A 20,587-nucleotide genomic window follows, 5' to 3' on the forward strand; every position below is an offset into this window, starting at 1 on the left:
TTTGTCTTGGAATTTAGATAAATAAACCATTTATAAAAAGAAAACACCTTAATTTCAACTTTAAAAATTTGGGAATATTTTTATAATATCGTAAACATGTACAAAGGTACATTAAAGTAAAAAACATTACTTAGTCGATTTTGATTTCTCATTTAGTTTTGATTTTTGGGGCGGCTTATATCCTGAAGAATCCTAAAATAAAATTGTTATTGAATACTTTTATAAATCTAGGGGATTGACTTAACTATTAAGTTACTTCCATTGTCCTTTTTCAATGCCAATAAAGCTGAGAAAATCAATTTGGCTTCCTTCCTACTGTTTTCAGCTTCGTCCAGGACTTTTCTTTGCTTTTCCAGGATCTCTCCCAATTTGGCGACCTCCTGTTTGAGCTTACTATTTTCGATTCCAGCATTCTTTAGTGCAACTGCTGTTTCCAAGTTTTTAGCTTCATCTTCTAAAGCTTGAATTTCATTATTCTCTGGTTGCTCCATTTCGTTTAATTATTTTAAATTTTCAGTACGGCCTTTTTTATTTATAAACCTCAGACTACTGTATCATAAACTTCGTATGTGGCTACCATAGAAACGATCACTATGTGCGTACTTTAAACTTTATCAGAAAAACTAAATTTGTTTAATCCTTACATAAAACTAGTTGGTAATGAGGAAAGATATTTTTATTAAGCTTGATATTACAAGAAACCAAAAAATATTTTTAGTTTGAAAACATCAACATACAAACTTAATACAGATTGTGTACAACTGCTACGTGGTTATAACAAGTTGTTATATTGATTCATAAATTATATTTAGAGGTGCTATTAGTGTGTCAACGACTGTAGCAGAGTACCTCCGCTTCGTTGGGTGGCTTAATTATGCATACACATACTCGCTGGTCTAATACGCCCATCGTACCCTCTCCTCCGCGCACATGTGTACATGAGAAAAACAAAACAAAACGCCTTGGTGTGGGTGGGCAAATGCTAGAGCTGCGCAGTTTTCCGGCGAGTGTACTCGCCGCTTTCGGGTAATCGATAACGCGAATTGCTGACGAGCGGACACATAAACACACACACATGTACATCCGAGTACACACAAATGTGTGTTGTATTGGATTTTTTTCTCGACGAAGAACATTTCGGATTGCTGCACTTTTCGGGATTTCGGCTTCGAATTGAATGTCCAAAATGAACGAGGGGAGCCAGTACTCCATTCACACGGTGTGTCGGACATGTCTATCCACCCTAGACAACACGGCTGCCTACGATCTGTTTCGGGTACCCGGTTTGGCCAAAAAGCTGTGCGTGTGCACCTCATTATCAGTGGAGCAGGCGGATGGCTTTCCCAAGAACCTCTGCACTATCTGCTACTCCAAGCTGAACGACCTGGCCGACTTCCAGAAGCAGTGCGTCGATTCGGTCCAAAAGTTCCAGGATCTGGTGGCCAGCAACGCCTTCACCTGCGCAACCAGTTTCGATGTCCTGGACACCAGTGCCCCCGTAGCGGATCTGCCGGGTGAGGAGGAGGACAACGTACACTTTGATCCGCTGCTCAACTCCAAGATCGAGATCATCGAGAACGAGGAGGATGTCTTCAAGATGCTGGAGTCCGTGGAAAAGGAAGTCGAGGAGGTGGAAATGGAGATGGAGCAGCCGTTTGCCGACGAATCGCAGGACGATTCCTTCGAGAGCGGCAACGATAATGACCAGGACGCGGACTTTCAGCTAAACAGCAGCGACGACGACATTCCGCTGGCCCAGCGCAGTAGACGCGGCGCCGCCCGTGGATCCAAGTCGAAGGCCAAATCGAAGGCGTCAGCCAAGCGGCAGGAGGAGGAGGAGTCCGAGGAATCGAGCTCCTCGGAGGACTCCGATGGCAACCCCAAGGATAAGCCGAAGCGCAAGAGGATTCCAGCCACCGAGCGGGATCGCCACCGGCTGATTGACTGCCACATCTGTCACCAGAAGTTCAAGAAGGCCATCCGCTACGAGGAGCACATGAAGCATCACAACGACCTGCTACCCTTCCAGTGTACCGTGGAGAGCTGCCGGAAAGGTATTCCCAGTTCTACAGCTCCCAGATTATAGGATTTATGTGCTTGTTTTTAATTACAGGCTTTACCACCGCCAACGGATTGCGTGTTCATGTGGAGCACGCCCACACAGAGACCTCGGCCATGCACCCGTGCACCTACGAGGGCTGCAACAAGACGTTCGCCCGCCCCGTGCTGCTCAGCTTCCACATGAAGCGGGTGCACAAGGTGGACACTCCGCAGCGGGACTTCCCCTGCACGGAGTGTGAGAAGGTCTTCCGCTGCCCGACGGCACTCAAGAAGCACATGTACAAGCACACCGGCGAGGAGCTGCCCTTCGCCTGCGAGATCTGCGGCAAGCGATTCCCGATCAACAGTGTGCTTCGCGACCATCTGCTGCGGCATGCGGGCATCAAGAACCATGTGTGTCCGTACTGCGGAGTGGGCAAGACGACGCGCCAGGAGTGGAACAAGCACATCCTGACCCACACCAAGGAGAAGAAGTACGAGTGCCGGCAGTGCGACCACGCCTCCCACAACAAACAGGCGTTGGCCAATCACGTCAAGGTGGTGCACGAGAAGCGCAAGGATTTCGCGTGCCAGTACTGCGGCAAGACCTTCGGCAAGTCGCACGCCTGCAAGATTCACGAGCGGAGCCACACGGGAGAGAAGTGCTGCGAGTGCAAGATCTGCGGCAAGGTGTTCCTCTTCGAGAAGGGCCTGACCAAGCACTTGAAGACGCACGAGAAGCGCGATCTGCCCAAGACGCAGGGCGTCAATCCCCTGATCGGTGGTGATGGGGCCAGTGGTTCCGCGACGATTGCCAAGCCCAGTCCACATCTGCGCGGTCGCGTCGAGCGTGTGGACATTGCCCAGTTGGCGGGCACGGTGGCCAATCCAATACCATCGGTGAATCTGCCTTCCTGGTCGCCCCAAGTTAACTTCACCAAGAAGGAGGGTCAGCACATCTGTCCCGATTGCGGCAAGGGCTTTAACCACGTGAGCAACATGAAGCTGCACTACAAGGTGGTGCACCAGAAGGTGAAGGACTTCTGCTGCCGCTTCTGTCCAAAGAGGTTCGCCAAGAAGCAGTACCTGCGGCATCACGAGTACATTCACACCGGCGAAAAGCCGTACGAGTGCAAGGTGTGCGGCAAGCACTTCCGCCAGGAGCAGGTGCTCAAGACACACATGAAGGTGCACGACAAGCCGCCGCGTCCACCGGGCAAGCCCAAGGAGCCGGCGGGACCGAAGACGGAGACGACCACGGTGAAGCGCCAGCAGCCGAAGAACTTTGAGCAGTACCAGGATCCGGCCGCGGAACGGGCGGCGGCTACTGCAGAACTGCTGGCCTACCAAATCGAGGAGAACGAGGCAAAGAGGAAGGCGGAGGCCGAGCTCAGGAAGATCCAGGAAGCGGCCTTCGAGCAGCTGAATAAGCTGCAAAAGCAGACGAACACGTACGACGGCTTCTACGCTCAGAAAGCGGAAGCGGAGGGCACTTCAGTGGATGCCCTGAAGCTGGACCATGTCTGAGCGGCAGGATAAACCGGATATACCTGCTACCTAACCCGTAGCCGCATCCCGATCCCTTTCATTATGTGTTTCTATGAAGGACATATGAGTTATAGGTCTTTAAGGTTTACCAACTAGTTTACGTCACTTTGCGAGCATGTTTTTACTATTTTGTATTTAAACTTCCCCCTCTCAGCTGCTTAAGTTTGTACTTTACTAATTGTATTCATTTATAACTGATTTTAATGATTTAACTATAATAAACAGTAATAAGCATTCAAAGTGGTGTTAGTGTTGCAAAGCGCACAATGTTGACATTGGGTGGTTGGTGCTAGAGTATCAACCTTGGTCTTTTTATAGCCAAAACATAAAATCAGGTTAATTTTTTGCTTTAATAATGTTATTTACTAAAATTAAAATTAATTTACTGTAATCTAGAAATTTTGTAGGTATTTTTAAATAAAATAAAGCAACTTTGAAACCCTATTCATTTTGTTTGTAAATTTTTTTATTTTTTTTTTTAGCTGTTTTTGGGATACCCTTGACTGCCAATATTTGCCATCACTGGCGTTTATTTTTTTTTGGTATTTGTTTTGATTGGTCTGACGCGTAAAGTTTGTCTTGGCTCAATATTCCGTGGTTTTGGCCAATAGATTCCCTCAGGATCAGGCTACATGGAGGTGGAGGCCGCTCAATACTCGGTGCACGCGGTGTGCCGCATCTGCTTGAATCGCCTGCCGGAGGACGGCGTCGGAACGGGGTCCTTCGACCTGTTCCTTATTCCCGGACTGGCCAAAAAGCTGTGCGTGTGCACCTCGCTTTCCGTAGAGCAGTCAGATGGGTTTCCCAAGAGCCTGTGCACGCCGTGTTTTACTCGACTGGACGATCTGCACGAGTTTCAGAAGCTGTGTGTGGACTCGGCGCAGAAGTTCCAGGACATGGTGGCCAGAAACGTATTTTGCCCGCCGGCGAGCTCGCAGATCAAAACCTTTGATTTACTGAACGTTGCCGGTAACGAGGCTGAGTTGGTGGGCCAGGAGGAGGAGGATCGCATCAACTTCGATCCACTGCTGGATCACAAAATGGAGTTGATCGAGAACGAGGAGGATGTGTTCAAGATGCTGGAGCATGTGGACAAGGAAGCCGAGCAAGTGGAGAAGGAGGTGAAGCAGGACGAGCTGGATGCCGCCGACCTAATGACCATCTTCGCGGGCGAATCCTCCGACGAAAGCGAAGACGACTTTGACCAAGATGCAGACTTTGAGCCGAACAGCAGTGATGGCGACGACGATGTGCCCCTGGCCCAGCGCTTAAAAGAAAGCGCTCGGGCGAAACCAAAAGCCAAGCGAGCCCTTATAAAGGAGGAGGATCAGGAATTCGTATCGGGTTCCGGGGAAGAGGATGATGAGGAGGACAAGTCGAAGACCAGGCGCAAGAGGATTCCGGCCGGTGAACGACACCTGCACCGCATCATCGACTGCCATATCTGCCATCAGAAGTTCAAGAAAGCCATCCGCTACGAGGAGCACATGAAGCACCACAACGATCTACTGCCCTTCCAGTGCAAGGTTGAAACCTGCAGGAAAGGTATTGTCGATATGTCGTAAATAAGAATATTAATTCATGGTTTTTGTGTTCTAGGTTTCACCACCGCCGGCGGTTTGAGGCTCCACATCGACCATGCCCACACGGAGCTGTCCGAGGTTCATTCATGCAGTGTCGATGGTTGCGGCAAGACCTTCCCGCGGATCCGCCTACTCACCTTCCACTTGAAGAAGGTGCACGGCATCACGAAGGCGGCGGCGCCGCCACGGGATTATCCCTGCTCTGAGTGCGAAAAGGTGTTCCGCTGCCCCATGGCGCTAAAGAAGCACATGTACAAGCACGACGGCAAGGAGCTGCCGTTCCCCTGCAACATCTGTGGGAAACGGTTCGTGATCAACAGTGCTTTAAAGGATCACCTGATGAGGCACGCGGGCATCAAGAACTACGTGTGTCCCTATTGTGGCGTGGGCAAAACCACCAGACAGGAGTGGAACACGCACATTTTGACGCACACCCAGGAGAAGAAGTTCAAGTGCCACATCTGCGAACATGCCTCGCATAACAAGCAAAGTCTGGCGAACCACATTAAGATCGTGCACGAGAAGATCAAGAACTATGCGTGCCAGTACTGTGGAAAGACCTTCGGCAAGTCGCATGCCTGCAAGATTCACGAGATGACGCACACGGGGAGAAGCGCTGCGAATGCAAGGTAGGAAGAGGTTTACCAATACGTGATCTATAATTTAAGCAATTTTATTTACCCAGGTCTGTGGCAAGAAGTTCCTCTACCCCAAAAGCCTGACCAAGCACTTGAAGACGCACGAAAAGCGAGTGCTCCGGGCCATTGAAACCTATCGTCAGCGGCAGGTGGAAATGGGCGAGTCACCCGGCGACCAGGTGGACAATACCCCAGCGCCACCGGTTGAGGGAGTATCAATCGAACCGATCATGTCACAAAACGCAACCGACGAATTACTCAAAGTGTGCGCGGAGTCAGTGGCCACCATACCTAAGGATCCGCGCCGCGTCCAACGGGTGGACATAGCCCAGTTGGCCGGCACCGCCGTAAATCCCATACCCTCGGTTTCGGTGCCCTCGTGGTCGCCGCAGGTGAACTTCACCAAGAAGGAGGGCAAGCACATTTGCCCCGGTTGTGGGCAGGGCTTCAACAATATCGGAAACATGAAGCGGCACTACAAAATCATTCACGAGAAGGTCAAAGACTTTGCCTGCCGTTTTTGCCCGAAGAGATTCGCCAAGGCACAAACGCTGAGGCATCACGAGTGGATACATACGGGGGAGAAACCCTTCGAGTGCAAGACCTGCGGCACCCATTTCCGCCAGGAGACGGCATTGAAGCGCCATCAACGCACCCACGAGAATCGCCCGCCCGTAATCTCACCCAAGTTCTACGCCGCTCGCGAAGAGCTGGAGGAGCAGGAGAGGAGCAAGCGCGAGGCAAAGCGTCAGGCGGAGGCTAAGAGACGCGAAATAGCCGAGGCGGCCAAGGAGCAACTCTCATCGCTGCACAAATTGGAAAGTAGCGATCGCAACCTGCACTCGTACGATGAATATCAGGAGGCGGCGGCGGAACGAGCAGCTGCATCCGCCGAGCTCCAGGCGCAGCAGTTCGAAGAGAACGAGGTGAAGCGACGGGCGGACGAGGAGCGGCGCAAGATCCAGGAGGCTGCCTATGAGCAACTGCAGCGTCTGCAGAGCCAGCAGGAAATCGACAAGGCGCAGAGCTCCTACGATGGCTACTACGCACAGAAGGCACACTCCGATGGCACAAGTCTGGACGCTTTAAAAATCGACCATGTCTGAGATTTGATTCGCGTTTAACGCTGTCAAAGATGGTAAAAAATTTGTGGGTTTTTATGAAAAGCAATACCTTATTATTCTTATAAGAACAGTGTGAATAAGATGGGAATGAATAAAGTAGTCTTAAGAATACAATACGTTTACGCAAAATTAAATATAATGTCCTTAATGTTAGTACAAACAATAATGTACAATGTTCAGGAAAACACAATATACTTATGAGGATTCGATTTAAGTTTAATTTAACAGGATAATGTTGAGCGGTTGCAAGTCATTACGAAAATAAAAACTTTCTAAAGCAAATTAAAGGGTTTTACTGATTCCATTTTAGTTACATAACTTTTTCAAATTGATCGACTTTTTTGTCATTAAATTACAAAAACTGTGTTTCAGACTTACAAACTATTTTTATCATTAAACTTAAAAAACTTTGTTCCATAATCACTTTTTCAACAGATAAAATGTGCGGCAGTAAAGTGGCAGGATTTATCTTAGTTGCTGGCTTAAAAAAGTACTTAATGCTTATGGGGCATTAATATTTACAACGAAGTGTTGTTGAAACGTTCTACCCTTCGTAAGGGTACATACAAAATGTTTAAATTAATTAATCTTTACTTATGTTTTACTCCATCTCCTTGAGTATGAAAAGCTTCTTGAGGCTGTCAAGTGTCATGTTCTCCAAATCCCAATGAGTTGAAAGTGTCTTCGTGTCATCGGCTGAAGTTATAAGCGAGAGAATATTCTCCTCGATTGTCCCATTCACAATAAATCGATGAACCTTTGTGGGTCTAAACTATCTTATTAATACAACCATAAGATATATTATAAATATCAAACTTACTTGTTCTGCCCAAATCTGTGAATTCGACCAATAGCCTGACGTTCGTCGCCGGGATTAAGAATCGGTTCCACGAGAAACACATGTGTTGCTTCAATCAGGTTTAAGCCCTTTGAGCCCTTAGAAAGAGGCATCAGAAGGCAGGTGATATTTTTCAAGGGATCCTAAAAAAGTTTTATAATTACCAAATCTTAATGATATTTTTAATTAATGACCAAACCTTGAATTCCTCAATATCCGTATTGGTGCACTTGTTGCGGAACTGAATGTTGTTGATATTAAGGGCTCTAGCAATTTGAATAAGTATTGCCTGCCACTGAGAGAAGATAAGGACCTTTTCTTTTTCATTGTCTGATCTTATCTTCAGCACCAGTTCCACAATACTTGCAATTTTCGTTGAAAAGTCGCCAATTATGGATTTGTGGGCGCCCGGACGAACTGAGTAGTATAACCTAAAGAAGAGCAACTTTTTCAGAATACATAAAACACTAAAATGTTACACTCTTACTGTGGCGAGTCCTGGCGACAGAGTGGACACTTGGTGACACCATCTCGGGAGAACTTTTTCCTCATACTATCCAGACAGTGCTGGCACACAAAATGACCACATACCATCATCACATACTAAAACAAAAAAGTGGTTGCAGCAATGTCCTTTACTTAAATTTTCTTTCACTCACCCTCACATCGTCCTGCGTCTGACAAATGGGGCAAGGCTTATCCGTGGCATCTTCCTTGAGATGCTTTAGGTACTTCAAACGACCGCACAGCCGCGTAAAGTTTAGCTGCGACTCGTGAAGATTGTACTGGTTAAATTCGAGCTGCTCGTCCAGCTGGCAGGCAAGGATTCGGTAATTTGATTGCTCCTCGGGATCGTCGGTAAGAAGAATACGCATCTTGCACATTCCCAGTTCGTCAAAAGCCTTGACCATGTACTCCACCTCGATCCAGTACTTAATTTGAAACTTCGCCAGGTCCTGCAGGCAAGATAGGAAATCCAGTTTGTTTTGGCACTCCGCTTTCCATTCACTGAACTCTGGCTTGGAACGCAAGAAAGAAAATATAGCTGGGCGGGAAAAAATCTATGTAAGACACTAAACGATGAACAATATTAATATTGATAGTCACCTTTAATGAGACTTATCTCCATACTGGGATTCTCCAGACCCTCAGCAACAGTAGCTTCTTCGTCCAGCTTCTTATCAAACAAAACGCACTCAAACTGGTTTAAGGAATCCCGAGTTTTGCACAAACGACAATGTCGACGCTTTTTGGGTTTTTTCTTCTCCTTCTCCTTATCCTTGTCTTCGATCTTTTAGAAAAAATAGACAATATTATAAACGGTATACTTTTTTTTTCAAGAAACCCTCACCAAAATATCCGCTAAATGGCAATCTGTTACGCTGGCTATAAAGTTGTTGATATCCTGTGAGAGGACATTGCCAGTTTTAACCGCCTCACAAGCCTCCTGCATAACACCCTTTAGATATTCAAAGTCAATAAGCAAATTGCTTCTCAACTTCTGCAGCTTTGCATGCCAAAGATCTACAAAATAGAGTAATCCAGCCATGGAGCTGACATTATCGAGTTTTTCCACCGAGATATTTTGTCGGAAAAAATCATCCCGAACTTTGTTCCACATGGCATCGTGCAGAGAGCTTTTGTGATTCACCACCGTGGCCAGAAAGTCCACTGTGCTGCCCTCGAACTGACCCTCCAGTTCAGAAACTTCGTTGAGTTTTTCTTCGTAACATTCAAGAGCGCTTTGGAGCACCAGAGTGTTGTCCTCCAGATACTTCCACTCCAGTCGCTTCATTTGGGCTTGATAGCTCTGCTGCTCACTTTCGGATAACTTGTCTCCTGAGGTAGCCAACTCACTCGCTTGAAGAAGGTTGTAGATCGCATGTATCTGCAGCACGCTGTCCACACTGCAAAATTGAAACATAAAGTAATGGGTATTCCAAACAAGGTTTGAAAGTCAACCTACGATATATTCGGCTCTTGATAGTCGGAAGCTAGCTTCAACAAAAGCTTGTAATACTTAATGGCTTTGGAAAAGTCCTCCTTTATAAAGTGAATAGCCGCCAGGCCATTGTAGGACGAAGCCCAGCTTCGTAGCTCTGTCTTGCACTCAGTCTCATTGTTGGTCTTGAGACGCACAAGCAGATCCTGCGGATTCAGGTAATCGGTGCTGGACACATTGCTGTTGAGCACCACAGGTACGGAGCACGTCTGACGGATGCGAAGAAAGGGCTTCAGGATGATGCGCAGCAACTGCGGTGAAATGGAGGCCAGACAAGAGCTGTTGTCCGCGTTGTGGCGCGTGTGCTTGGCGACAGCGGTGAGGAATTGCTCGTGACACTTCAAATGCTCCTCCCGATAGTACAGTGACTCCACATTGCTCAGTTCCAGGCGATGTACGACCTCCGTTTGTGGCGGAATACCCAGTTCGTGCTCCACCTTGGACTTGCAGGTGCGCCAAAGACTGTGCTCTAGAGATTCCAGCAGCGGTTCGGACTTATAGTTCAATTGAAAAGCCTTGTCCACAGTTTGCCAGGCGTCCGGTGGCCTGCAAACTTCTGTTCGACCCACAAACTCCAGCAGTGGCGGCAGGTCGTCAATTGTGCCAGTAACCGCCCACCGATTAATGGCCGGCAGCATCCTTACCATTTCGGCAGCCGCGGAAGTGTTGCTCTCGACCATCTGTGTGGGTAAATTGGTATTTTTTATTAGGTAAAGGTTGACCTTTGAAATTTGATCTCCACATTACCTGCGCCTCATCTAGACAAACTCGCCACCAATTCACCATAAGAAGCGGGGAGTCGGGTCGGATGTATAGCTGCTGGTGGCGCATCTGGCGGTCTGACTTGAAGTCCGTCGTATGGTATATCTCGTTGCGGAGTATCGTATAGTCAGTGAGCACCACATCGTACTTGGCCAACTCAAGAGGACTGACCCACCTGCACGAATGCAGGCCGAAATACAGGTGCACCTTTAGACCCGGCGATATGTGCTTCTGCATCTCGTGGTACCACTGCTTCTTAATGGCATTGGGTGAGACTATGATGGTGGCACCGGTCTCCACTAGTTTATCGCTCGATTTTGCCAGTTCGGACCAGCAGCTTGGACACATATGCGGTGGATCGTTCATCGATATCTTGAAATTATAGTTCATGCACGTTTCGTGTTGCCAGCGCCGGCACTTGCTACATTGCACTAGCGAACCACGTTTCTGAGTGCAGATACAAAAAACCTTTTCCGCTCGACGCATCCGCTTAAGAGGCACATCATCGGCGAATTCCTCCAGCCGTTGGTACCAATACTCGTTCCTGATTGAGTCCTTAGGTCTGGGATTCATTAGCAGCATGGCCAGGAACTCCACGGTCTTGCCCAGGCCCATTTCGTCAGCTAAAATGCCGCCTGGTGGCAGGGTAATCTGGGGAAATTGTTCCTCGTAGGTATAAAACTGAAGGCAGTAGTTGTGCTTAAAGACACGACTCTTGCCATCGATGGCATGGAGCGCGGTGTATTTGACTGGCAGCTTGGTAATTTGCTGCTCCCTAGCCAACATCCAGGACACTGTGCGCTCCTGGTACTTGCGTAGCCGGGATTGAAATCGTTTTGGCATGTTAAAAGGCAGCTCTTCATACGGATCACCTGTCTGGCGATGCCTTTCGTAGAGGGCGTCGTAGAGCTTCGTTGTCACATAGGTCTTTAGAGGCCTTTGGTGCTTTTGCTCTTGCTGGGCCACCTCAAATTCCAGGCTAGTCGTAAAGTCCTTAAAAATGAGCGGAAGCAATTTAGCTGCCACTTGCATCTCAACCGGACGGGATCGAGTGTAAGTTTGTTCGTGGCATAGTACTAGGATCCAAGAGCCCGTGGGCTGCCGTACCGGCTTAAATTTCAGCTTTCTTGTCCGAGCATTTTGGCCTATAAAAAAACAATATTAATTTTGTTCCTGGCTCATTCCGTCTACTCACATTCTTCGATACAAATAAGAATCTCCTCCGCATATTCGGTAAGAAATTCTTTGAACAGCCACCGCCTCTTGCCATAGCGAAACTCCATTGGATCTTCCGGGCATTCTGGAGCCACTTCATCCGCAATTTCGCACAAAACAATTCCATCCATTGTCCTTCCGCATCAATGCAACAAAAAACAAGAGATGACCGCCAAAACGATAACAGTATGTTGTTATTGCGTTATCAGGTTTTGAGTTCTTGCAACAGCATGTTCCTACTTAATCCACAGCATAACCACCCTTTCTAAACAAATGACGATTAATAGAGTAGCAAATGAAATAGTTTTTCAGTTTAAAAATAGTTTAGTTGTATCTCTTTTTTTTTTGCAAACTATGTTAACTTTATTGGTTTAATTTGGATCCTGCAATATGTCCAGTGTGATGCTGATAAAAAGGCACTGATAAACGATAATTCTTGGTCATGGTCTATCGGCAGCAGTTATCGCACTGGGTTACTATACTGGTTAATCGAATATTGTCCACCTCTACGAAGCAGTGAAGAAAATTATAGCGTGGTTTTTTCGGTTGAAAAACAAGTAAAAGTGCAACAAACAGTGAAAAAAACAAGGTGCAACCAACTCGTAAGTGTGGCACCAACCACCCCCACCCGTTGCAAGACCAAACGACCGGTGAACTCGGGTTTTTCGGCCTGCATTCGTAGTGTATATGTGGGGCCTGCTTGGCATAATTACAAAAATTTACGCATTACTTTGTGCGAGTCGCAAGTCTCGGTAGTGTTTTAATTGAGCGATTCCGCTTCTCCAAATCTCCACTCCCCAACCCGCAGAGCCGTGCATGCCCAGTCATCAGCGATCCGCGAGTCCAGCGAAGCGATTTCTTGATTTCCCCAGCCTGAAAGTGTCACCGCCAAGACGTACGTGCGAAAAATGTTTTGGGACAAGGGTTATGCGCCCTCCGCGAATATAGAGGCGCTTCTGGAGAAGGAGGTAGGTAGTCGCACCTGACCGACTGACTGAAACTCAATTGCCACATTTGTCGGCCTTAGAACTCCACACTGGAGGAGTTTCTGGACGAGGAGGACATTCTGCAGGAGTGCAAAACGCAAAAGAAGAACCTGGTCAACTATTTTACACGTCCCGATGTCATCAGGCGGCTGGTGGAGCTGATCACAACCGAGCCTTCTGAAGATGTACCCATGTCGCAGCGTTTCCGCTATGCCAACATGTCATGTGAGATACTCACACTGTAAGTTAAAGAGACGGCAATCCTTTGCAGACTTCTGTAGTTACTGAAATGTATTTTCCAGTGGCCTGCCGTCCCTGGATGAGAAGCTACTGACCGACGCGGACACGCTACAGCTGCTGTATTCATATCTGGAAAAGGAACCACCGTTAAATCCATTGCTATCGTCGTTTTTCAGTAAAACGTTTAGCATGCTCTTTACCAAAAAGCCTGAACAAGATTGGTTTTTGTATCAACACATGTGCCTACAACTCCTGGAGTATATTAAAACGCAGAAGACCTTTTTGGATTTCATTTGTAAACACTTTGACACACCGGTCATACCTGATCTAATAATGCAGATGATGAAGGACATCGAAGGTGGTCAACTCAAGCGGAACCTTTTCGAAGTGAGCTCTTTTAAAAAGCCATTTTTATGAAAAAAATGAACTCAATTTTAATTTTTACAGTGGCTTACTGAAGATAAAATTGTTGAGAGACTGATTGCAATATTGCGTAATCCTCAAGAAACCGACAAACATGCAAATGTTGCCGACTTTTTCTGTGATCTTATTAACCAAGGGCGCTTGATGCGCCAAACCGAGCAGGAGAACGATTCGTTTGAGCCGGCCTTCGATGGCTCCAACCCCATACTGAAGACGATTGAATCTGCGGACACAATTGAAGCCTTGTTAAATGTGATTTTGGAACCAAACGCTCAGGAGAGCGCCATCTTATCAGGAATATCGGTTGTACTTACGCTTATCAAGCCAATTACCTTCACGTAAGTCTAGCACCCAGTCATTGTTTACCCTTATCCTTATTTAATTGCACTTCTTTCTGGCAGAGATGAGCCCAACTCGGATCGCCAGCGGCTGTTGCAGAAGCGCGAGCGTGAATTTCACCAGGAAGTTCAGGAGACTGTGATCAACGTGATGGCGCCTCGCCTCCAGGAATTTGTCCACATACTAAAAAACCCGCCTGCGGTTAGTTTGCCATTTCTAGTTACAAAGAACCAGTTGTTTATCATTTGATTATAGAAACCCACGCTGGAAACAACGGCCGCCGTGTTGACGCCCCCTTTGGCAAGACTCGACTGCAAGTGTGCCGCGTGTTTACCGCGTTGCTGGAAACCAAGCACGAGACCATTCAGCAGGCGTAAGTTAAATTAGAGATATATTACTGACTGATGTGACAATCATTGTGTACAATTTTCTCTAGGATCTGCGGGACTGAGTATTTTAGCCTGCTTCTGGATTTCTTTAAGCAGTATTGCTGGAACAACTTTTTGCACACTGAAACGGAGAAAGCTCTCTACGTGGTATTTTACAACGAGTTGTCCAACAACAACACGGCATCCACTGAGGTCACGGACTTCTTTGCCGCCGACTGCCTAATCAATGCCTTTCTGAAAGTCGGCACCGAGGAGTCCGAAGTGGAGATGAAGAACGCTTTGAACGACGCCAAGCGAGCGGAGGGTGGCAAGGAGGAGGAGATGGGCGACATCGAAATCGAGGTGGCCGCTGCACAAGAAGCAGCTGCCCAAGCGCAGGATGAGACAGCCGCCGAAGGGAAGCAGGAGCAATCGACAGCCCAAGTGGAAGTCGCAGCCGAAGCAACTCCATCGGAAGGAGCAGATCCTAAAGTCCAGGAAAACCACGTGGAGAACAGCGAGGTGGATGGTGAGTCCCCAGCAGTTAAGCAGGAAACGGAGCCAACGCTTAATGATCTCGACAAGACCAAGACCGTCCCCAGTGCTCCGCCATCCGAAATGCAAACTCATGTAAGTAGTAAATTGGACGCTGCTTAGAGCCAGTCATAATTCTCAATATTTTGCAGTTAATTATAAACTGTCACTTGGTGTCCAAACTGGTTGATTTTTGGCAGCACAATGCGCAGGCGCAGTAAGTTGAAACAATGCACTTACAATTATTTGGCTACTAAATATGTGACTTTATTTCCAGATCTGCTGAAAAGGGTCGCCGTCTGGGCTACATGGGCCACCTTATTAAAATTTTGCGCCACATTACAAATTGTATATCAGAATCGGAACATATCGCTGACCTGATCACCTCCAGCTTAAGTGACGAAGCCGAGCTAAAGTTTTGGCAATCCCTGATCGAGTCGGAAACCGGTGAATTTTCGCTGGCGGTTAAACAGCAGACCAAGCTGCTGGCCAACTGCAATCCGCATGAGGAGCACGAGTACAATGTGGGCTCCAAGGATTATCTGGGCGAGACAAATGCCTGGGACATCGGAACCCTGTCGTACAGCAATATGGGTTACAGTGATCTGGACAACACGTTGCAAGACATTGTCTTTACCATGGACAACGATCAAAACCTGTTTCAGTTTGGTCGAAACATTGACGACGAGGATGATGACGATGATGAGCATGGCGATCATTCGGGCGGTGGCGATGGTCATGGCCACGGAATGTTCACCAAAAATTCAATAACGCTAAACAACTTGGCGGATCCTTGGGACATGGACGTCCAGTTCTCCGACATTCCCAGCGTGTCTGCGCAGGTTAACACGGGCACTGCTAACTGGGGCACCGATTTCAATGCCGACAACTTTGCCGACTTCGATGCCCATTTCAGTACCTTCGGCAGTGACCTGGGTATGCCTACAAGTGCACCGCCCGGCGACGAGGAGGAGGAGGACTCGCCTCCCGCCCTGCCATCTGGCAACGAAGTGGAGCCAAATGAGGAGCGTCCGTCATCTGAATCTGTTGAGCCCGAAGCGATCAAAAGTGGCCAGGATAATCTAGCACACAGTGACGATCAGCAGGCTGAATACGACAATAATGCCAACGTGGAGAAGGCTATAAGCGACAAGCTGGCCGAATCGAGCGTTGTCGAGACTGCGTCAATTGTTACCCGGCTACAATCTGTGCTGCTAGACGGCGAGGAAGACTATGAGGACGACGAGGGCATGTGGACCAAGCCTCTGGGTGGAGACCGTCCTGCGGAAACCGAGACCACTCCCATTTCAAATGGACCAACCAGCAAAATTCATGAATTGTAAGTAAAAACTTTAAATTAAGCAGATTAATTATATATTTTTTAAAGCTTCATGTTTTCGAAATCATTTTAAAGGTTATGTAGAAAAACTTTTGGGACAGTTTTTATGTTTTATTTATAAACAGTCTTATCAGTAATATGCAATTAAAACGACCACATTACTTTCCAGCAATCATGCCAACGATAACAGCAGCAACAACATGGATGGCCACGAAGCCAACATCACAGCGGAGCAGCAAAAATTGGCCGCTGGCGCCAAGACGAACAATGTAGAAATTGCAACTACGACCACATAAATGCATCTTCACCACACAACACATCATCCAACCGCAATTGTATAGCATATAATGTGTCGACGACAATTTGTAAAAATGCCCTTGATTTGCTCTTTGGTCATTCTTAAACATAATCATGCATACATATTTATATAAATATATACCACATACTACTACTATACGTACATATATAACAGGCTGCATAGTACAACAAACGATTTGTGTATTAGCTAAAGGCCGAAGCCCGCCCCAAACCAAAATGAAAATTAAGAAAAAACGACAAAAAAAATGTTTAAAGTAAAAGTATGTTGTTGATTCCTTCTGCTCCTCGCTCGTATTGCCAATTATTTTTATTATTATTCTTCCTCCATGTTTCCTAATTAAGTGAACTGTATTTTGTTTGTAATTTGTATTAGCCTGTCGTTTTAGTACGCTTTTAATTTCAATACTCTCAATGTGTTAGGCAACCTATGAGCATTACTTAAAGTACCAAAATTCACGCAACGTCTTAGAATGCTTAGTTTATATTCGTATTTTACTTGTTTTAGATCGGTCAGATGAGCATTATCTACCTATTAACATGGTATACATATATTAACACACAACTTTGGGGGTTGTCCCTATAGTAAGTTATCTCATTTTGCCTACTGTTATTCTCCTTTTGGGGAATCGCCCCAAATAATGAAGGCGTTATATGGACAACCCCACACTTATACTTGTATTGTTAAATTGGAGACTTGTATTTATTGTATGTATTTTGAAAACGTAAGCAAAAGCAATGCCAAAATACCAACACGTTCAACACCACATACCCCCATGCTGCAAGCACAAAAGTACGCATTATGTATTAGAAAGGTATATTATATACTTATGTCTTTTGCCATTATTACCTTGTTTGTATACAAATCGGTTTAACCAAAAAATATTCTTTGTCGAAAGTACAAAACACTGAAAAAACCACAAAAGAAGAAGAAGGATAATAAACAAAAGCATTAATTGTAACATAACGAAAGGACGACAGCCAGCATTTGTCACCACATGAATGACTTACACCCCCGATCTACACACCACTATCTAACACTATGACTATATATGATTACAAGAACCAAACGAACCGAGAAATTCAAAAGAAGACTTTCCAAGAAGACATTTTAAATTTACATTTATATATTTTGTGTATTGTTTTATTCGCTCTGTTCAAGTTGTAGCTGAATAATGTTTGTGTTTTAAACGTGCAGATAACCACGGATGAAACACTAAAAAATATTGAAAAGAAGTTAAACAAATATGCCATCTTTTGCTTCCAAATAATTACGTTTTAATTATGATTAAAATAAAACAGAAACTACTTTAAAAGTGAAATCGATGTTTGTTTTACACGAGACGACTTGCTCACCAAAAACAAAAACAAACAAAAATCTAGAAATGTATAATATATTTTAAGACGCTGGAGAGAAAAAGCGGGCAGCATATCAGGCAAGGATGTGTGGAAAATACAAAATAACCGATTCCCCTCCCCACACATCGTAAGCAAAAGCAAAGAATCCTTGCTTGCTGTTTAATTAAAAAAAAAAAAGATTATTTATAGGACACAATTTTGCACAAATGTCAACTCGCTTGCTCTTTTATTTTGCATTCTGTAGCAACACAAAATATAAACGAACAACCAAGAAATTTGATTAAACGAAACTGCAGAAAAAAGAAATTAAAAAAATATTGAAACGTTTAAACTATCTCTGATGAAAAACTGTGATAATTAAATGAAGTTGCAGGGTATTTGATAAAGCAAACTTAATTTAAACAAATTGTAAAACATCAACTAATGGCCTCAACCATTCGGGAAATACAAAACACAGCCAACACGAGACACTCTGAACAAGTTAATTATACGATTCTTTAGCATCACAATCAGCAGGACACCTCGACAACCAAACAGCAATAACTACTGCAATGAAATCTAATTGAAGGAGTTTTAATGTGTAGTCTGTAACAGTGCGAAAGTATCTCTAAGTTCGAGTTAGTAGGGATAGTCAAGAATCGCAGATCTTAGTTCTCTAGCTTTTCACAAACAAAGCACTAAAGTAAATTAAAACTTTAATACTCATATCAAGCAGCCAATTGTAAACCTTGCACTGTACATACAATTGTCCCCAGTATTGTCTTCCCCTCTAGTTATGTGTTTTTTCTTTTCTACCAACTAACTTAGTATCCAAAATATCCAACGATAAGCGACAATGATCGAGTCCTTCCCTTGTGCATATGCCTTACTAAAAAATAAAAAACCAAAAAAAAAAAAAAAAAAAAATGACAAATTATTACTCCCATAGAAAACTGAATAGAGAGTGTAGGATCCGTAATCCTAGAATTAGTTTCACCTATATACTGTGTGTCTTTTAAATATTAAGCAGCTGCAGCAAGCTTAATATATACATATATACGAGTACTAATAAAAACCAAAATTGAATCGTAATTATAATACCTAAAATGATGTAGACAAAGTCTTGTGGGCAGCTTTAAGCATTTTGTTTGTCTAATTATACGAACTTGAATAAGAATACCAAACGTCCAAAGTTTTTTGCAAACAAGAACTAAGAACAATTGTGAACAAGAAAGTCTTCAGAAATGTGTTGATCGCCTCAATGCGAAGCAGATAAAGAAGTATACACTCATAAGTACGTGCATGCCTATATACAGAGATACATTTAATTACCGATTGATTGATTGATTGATTAATCCGCATCTCGGTGGAATGAAGTTCTATAATATTTTGTGACGTGCATTAGATGTTAAGTAAGGTTGTAATTTTCGTGGCGCAATTAATTGAGACAAAACTAAAGCGGGATTTATGACGGAGAGAAAAATGCTATTTTTTAAGCGTAGTAACGTACATTATTTTTGTCTGTGTGTGTTCAGCAATTCAGTATTTCAATTAAGCCAATTCAGTGAATACCCCAAAACAATGCTACAATGGTTTCCAACTGCAAACCACAAGAAAGGAACATAGAAATGAAGAATACATTAAAACCAATCGAAGGTCTAATTCTCTAACTCTTTAATAAAGAACCAGCGGGAACAACAACGAGGAAGAAGCAACTGTAATACAACAAAAAAAAAGAAATAAATAACTTTAACTTCATACAGTAAATATATATTTGAATATAGAAAAACCAAAAAAAAAAAAGAATGTGAAAAACAAAAACTAAATAAAATTGTTAACATAATGGATATTTTGTTAAATGCGAAACTTTGAACGAATACTAACCACATTAGCAAATAGTTAATGAAAACCGAACCCAAGTGTGCTTCATGTATGAATTTATGTTAGATATTTACAACAATACGCGTATACATATTCCTAAAAAAAACCGAGCGAAAAAAATGCCACATACAGAATTTGCATATTACTCTTAACGATTAACAACTATTGGTGTCTATGCATATACACATAAATATTAACGAACTATACTATATATTACCTTCGTAAATGTAAGCCGAGTACAGACTTTTGAAAACTGCGAAACGTATCGTCAAATATCCGAAACAGACATATTTGTCCAACTTGCAATAGAGCATATATATAAATACGTTAAGTGCTCAAGGTGATAGCTGCACTCTAGGGTGGACCTTAGTTTTCTTTATAGTTTTAGTGCTTGTTAATGGTTTCAACGTAGATCGCTTATACGCAGTGTTGTAGAACCACTTGAACTACTGGTCTACCTGGCGTATGAGTAATATTTTAAAACGTTTGCTATGCTTTATAGATTAGTTTATATATTAATAATTAAACTATCATCTCTGAATTATTAACACCTTTTGTCACAGAAGTAATATACATTTTTACACATTTTGTATGGTATTTAATCTTATTTATAAAGAACCGTTCAAAAGAGCTTTAAAACAGTTTCAATGGTGAAATTTTAAACTGATACCTAATTTGGTCCAAATATTTTGATAACACTTTAGATTATTTACTGATTTGCGTGTTAGTTTAGCTGGTCCACCCTACTGCACACCCACAAACAGATACACGAACAGAATGACACCCACACAGACACACATACTCGCTAGCTTGCCACATTGTTTTGGTCGAAACTCCAAGGGAATACTTTAAAGCGAATTACTAACCCCAAAGGGACACTCCGGAATCGAGATTTCTTGAGTAAGTGCCTTAAACTGACAGAGAGAGATAGTAATCGAGAGGGGGAGGAAGGTGGAGAGTGTGAGGATTAAAAGGACAACGCATCCAAATCTAAAAGTAAAATCGATTGTTTTTGGTACATTTGTTTAGGGAGAAGGAGAGACAGACCTTTGTTCAAAACTCTACTAAGTGTTA

At 44.4% G+C, this 20,587-nt stretch overlaps 5 protein-coding genes across 5 annotated transcripts; 3 read left to right on the plus strand and 2 right to left on the minus strand.

Annotated features, from left to right (window-relative positions):
• Positions 1-52: 52 nt before the first annotated feature.
• Positions 53-556, minus strand: LOC108093202. The gene is made up of 2 exons (XM_017193164.1): positions 246-556; positions 53-192 (listed from the first exon to the last, which is right to left on the minus strand). The coding sequence occupies exons 1-2, from the start codon at positions 489-491 to the stop codon at positions 127-129; spliced, it is 312 nt and encodes a 103-aa protein (XP_017048653.1). The 5' UTR covers positions 492-556; the 3' UTR covers positions 53-126.
• A 500-nt stretch (positions 557-1,056) lies between these two features.
• On the plus strand, positions 1,057-3,828 carry LOC108093226 (zinc finger protein 26). The gene is made up of 2 exons (XM_017193196.2): positions 1,057-2,054; positions 2,114-3,828. The coding sequence occupies exons 1-2, from the start codon at positions 1,178-1,180 to the stop codon at positions 3,565-3,567; spliced, it is 2,331 nt and encodes a 776-aa protein (XP_017048685.1). The 5' UTR covers positions 1,057-1,177; the 3' UTR covers positions 3,568-3,828.
• Positions 3,829-4,142: 314 nt separating this feature from the next.
• On the plus strand, positions 4,143-6,915 carry LOC108093192 (zinc finger protein 91). The gene is given in 4 exon segments (XM_017193153.2): positions 4,143-5,133; positions 5,188-5,772; positions 5,775-5,800; positions 5,857-6,915. Coding segments are annotated over 4 exon segments (2,583 nt in total). The 5' UTR covers positions 4,143-4,220.
• Positions 6,916-7,534: 619 nt separating this feature from the next.
• LOC108093191 (E3 ubiquitin-protein ligase SHPRH) lies at positions 7,535-11,981 on the minus strand. Its single transcript, XM_017193151.2, has 10 exons — positions 11,731-11,981; positions 10,521-11,680; positions 9,738-10,453; positions 9,123-9,678; positions 8,879-9,062; positions 8,431-8,816; positions 8,259-8,374; positions 7,971-8,202; positions 7,754-7,914; positions 7,535-7,700 (listed from the first exon to the last, which is right to left on the minus strand). The coding sequence occupies exons 1-10, from the start codon at positions 11,879-11,881 to the stop codon at positions 7,535-7,537; spliced, it is 3,828 nt and encodes a 1,275-aa protein (XP_017048640.1). The 5' UTR covers positions 11,882-11,981.
• A 259-nt stretch (positions 11,982-12,240) lies between these two features.
• On the plus strand, positions 12,241-20,099 carry LOC108093142 (serine/threonine-protein phosphatase 6 regulatory subunit 3). The gene is given in 12 exon segments (XM_017193087.2): positions 12,241-12,352; positions 12,559-12,718; positions 12,778-12,977; positions 13,039-13,363; positions 13,424-13,737; positions 13,801-13,939; positions 13,994-14,033; positions 14,036-14,111; positions 14,175-14,736; positions 14,793-14,857; positions 14,918-15,979; positions 16,149-20,099. Coding segments are annotated over 11 exon segments (2,970 nt in total). The 5' UTR covers positions 12,241-12,352; positions 12,559-12,658; the 3' UTR covers positions 16,276-20,099.
• Positions 20,100-20,587: the final 488 nt, after the last annotated feature.

Source organism: Drosophila ficusphila, unplaced genomic scaffold (assembly GCF_018152265.1).
Source record: "Drosophila ficusphila isolate 14025-0441.05 unplaced genomic scaffold, ASM1815226v1 contig_106, whole genome shotgun sequence".
NCBI classification, from domain to species: domain Eukaryota; kingdom Metazoa; phylum Arthropoda; class Insecta; order Diptera; family Drosophilidae; genus Drosophila; species Drosophila ficusphila.

What these genes read in the sequence shown, in the direction of transcription:
- LOC108093226 (XM_017193196.2), top strand. Translation starts at nt 1,178, where the DNA reads ATGTCCAAAATGAACGAGGGGAGCCAGTACTCCATTCACACGGTGTGT. An exon ending in CGTGGAGAGCTGCCGGAAAG is followed by an intron (nt 2,055 to 2,113) that starts GTATTCCCAGTT and finishes TTTTAATTACAG; the next exon opens with GCTTTACCACCGCCAACGGA.
- LOC108093202 (XM_017193164.1), bottom strand. Translation starts at nt 491, where the DNA reads ATGGAGCAACCAGAGAATAATGAAATTCAAGCTTTAGAAGATGAAGCT. An exon ending in ACAATGGAAGTAACTTAATA is followed by an intron (nt 193 to 245) that starts GTTAAGTCAATC and finishes ATTTTATTTTAG; the next exon opens with GATTCTTCAGGATATAAGCC.
- LOC108093191 (XM_017193151.2), bottom strand. Translation starts at nt 11,881, where the DNA reads ATGGATGGAATTGTTTTGTGCGAAATTGCGGATGAAGTGGCTCCAGAA. An exon ending in TCTTATTTGTATCGAAGAAT is followed by an intron (nt 11,681 to 11,730) that starts GTGAGTAGACGG and finishes GTTTTTTTATAG; the next exon opens with GCCAAAATGCTCGGACAAGA. An exon ending in TGTCGCCAGGACTCGCCACA is followed by an intron (nt 8,203 to 8,258) that starts GTAAGAGTGTAA and finishes GCTCTTCTTTAG; the next exon opens with GTTATACTACTCAGTTCGTC.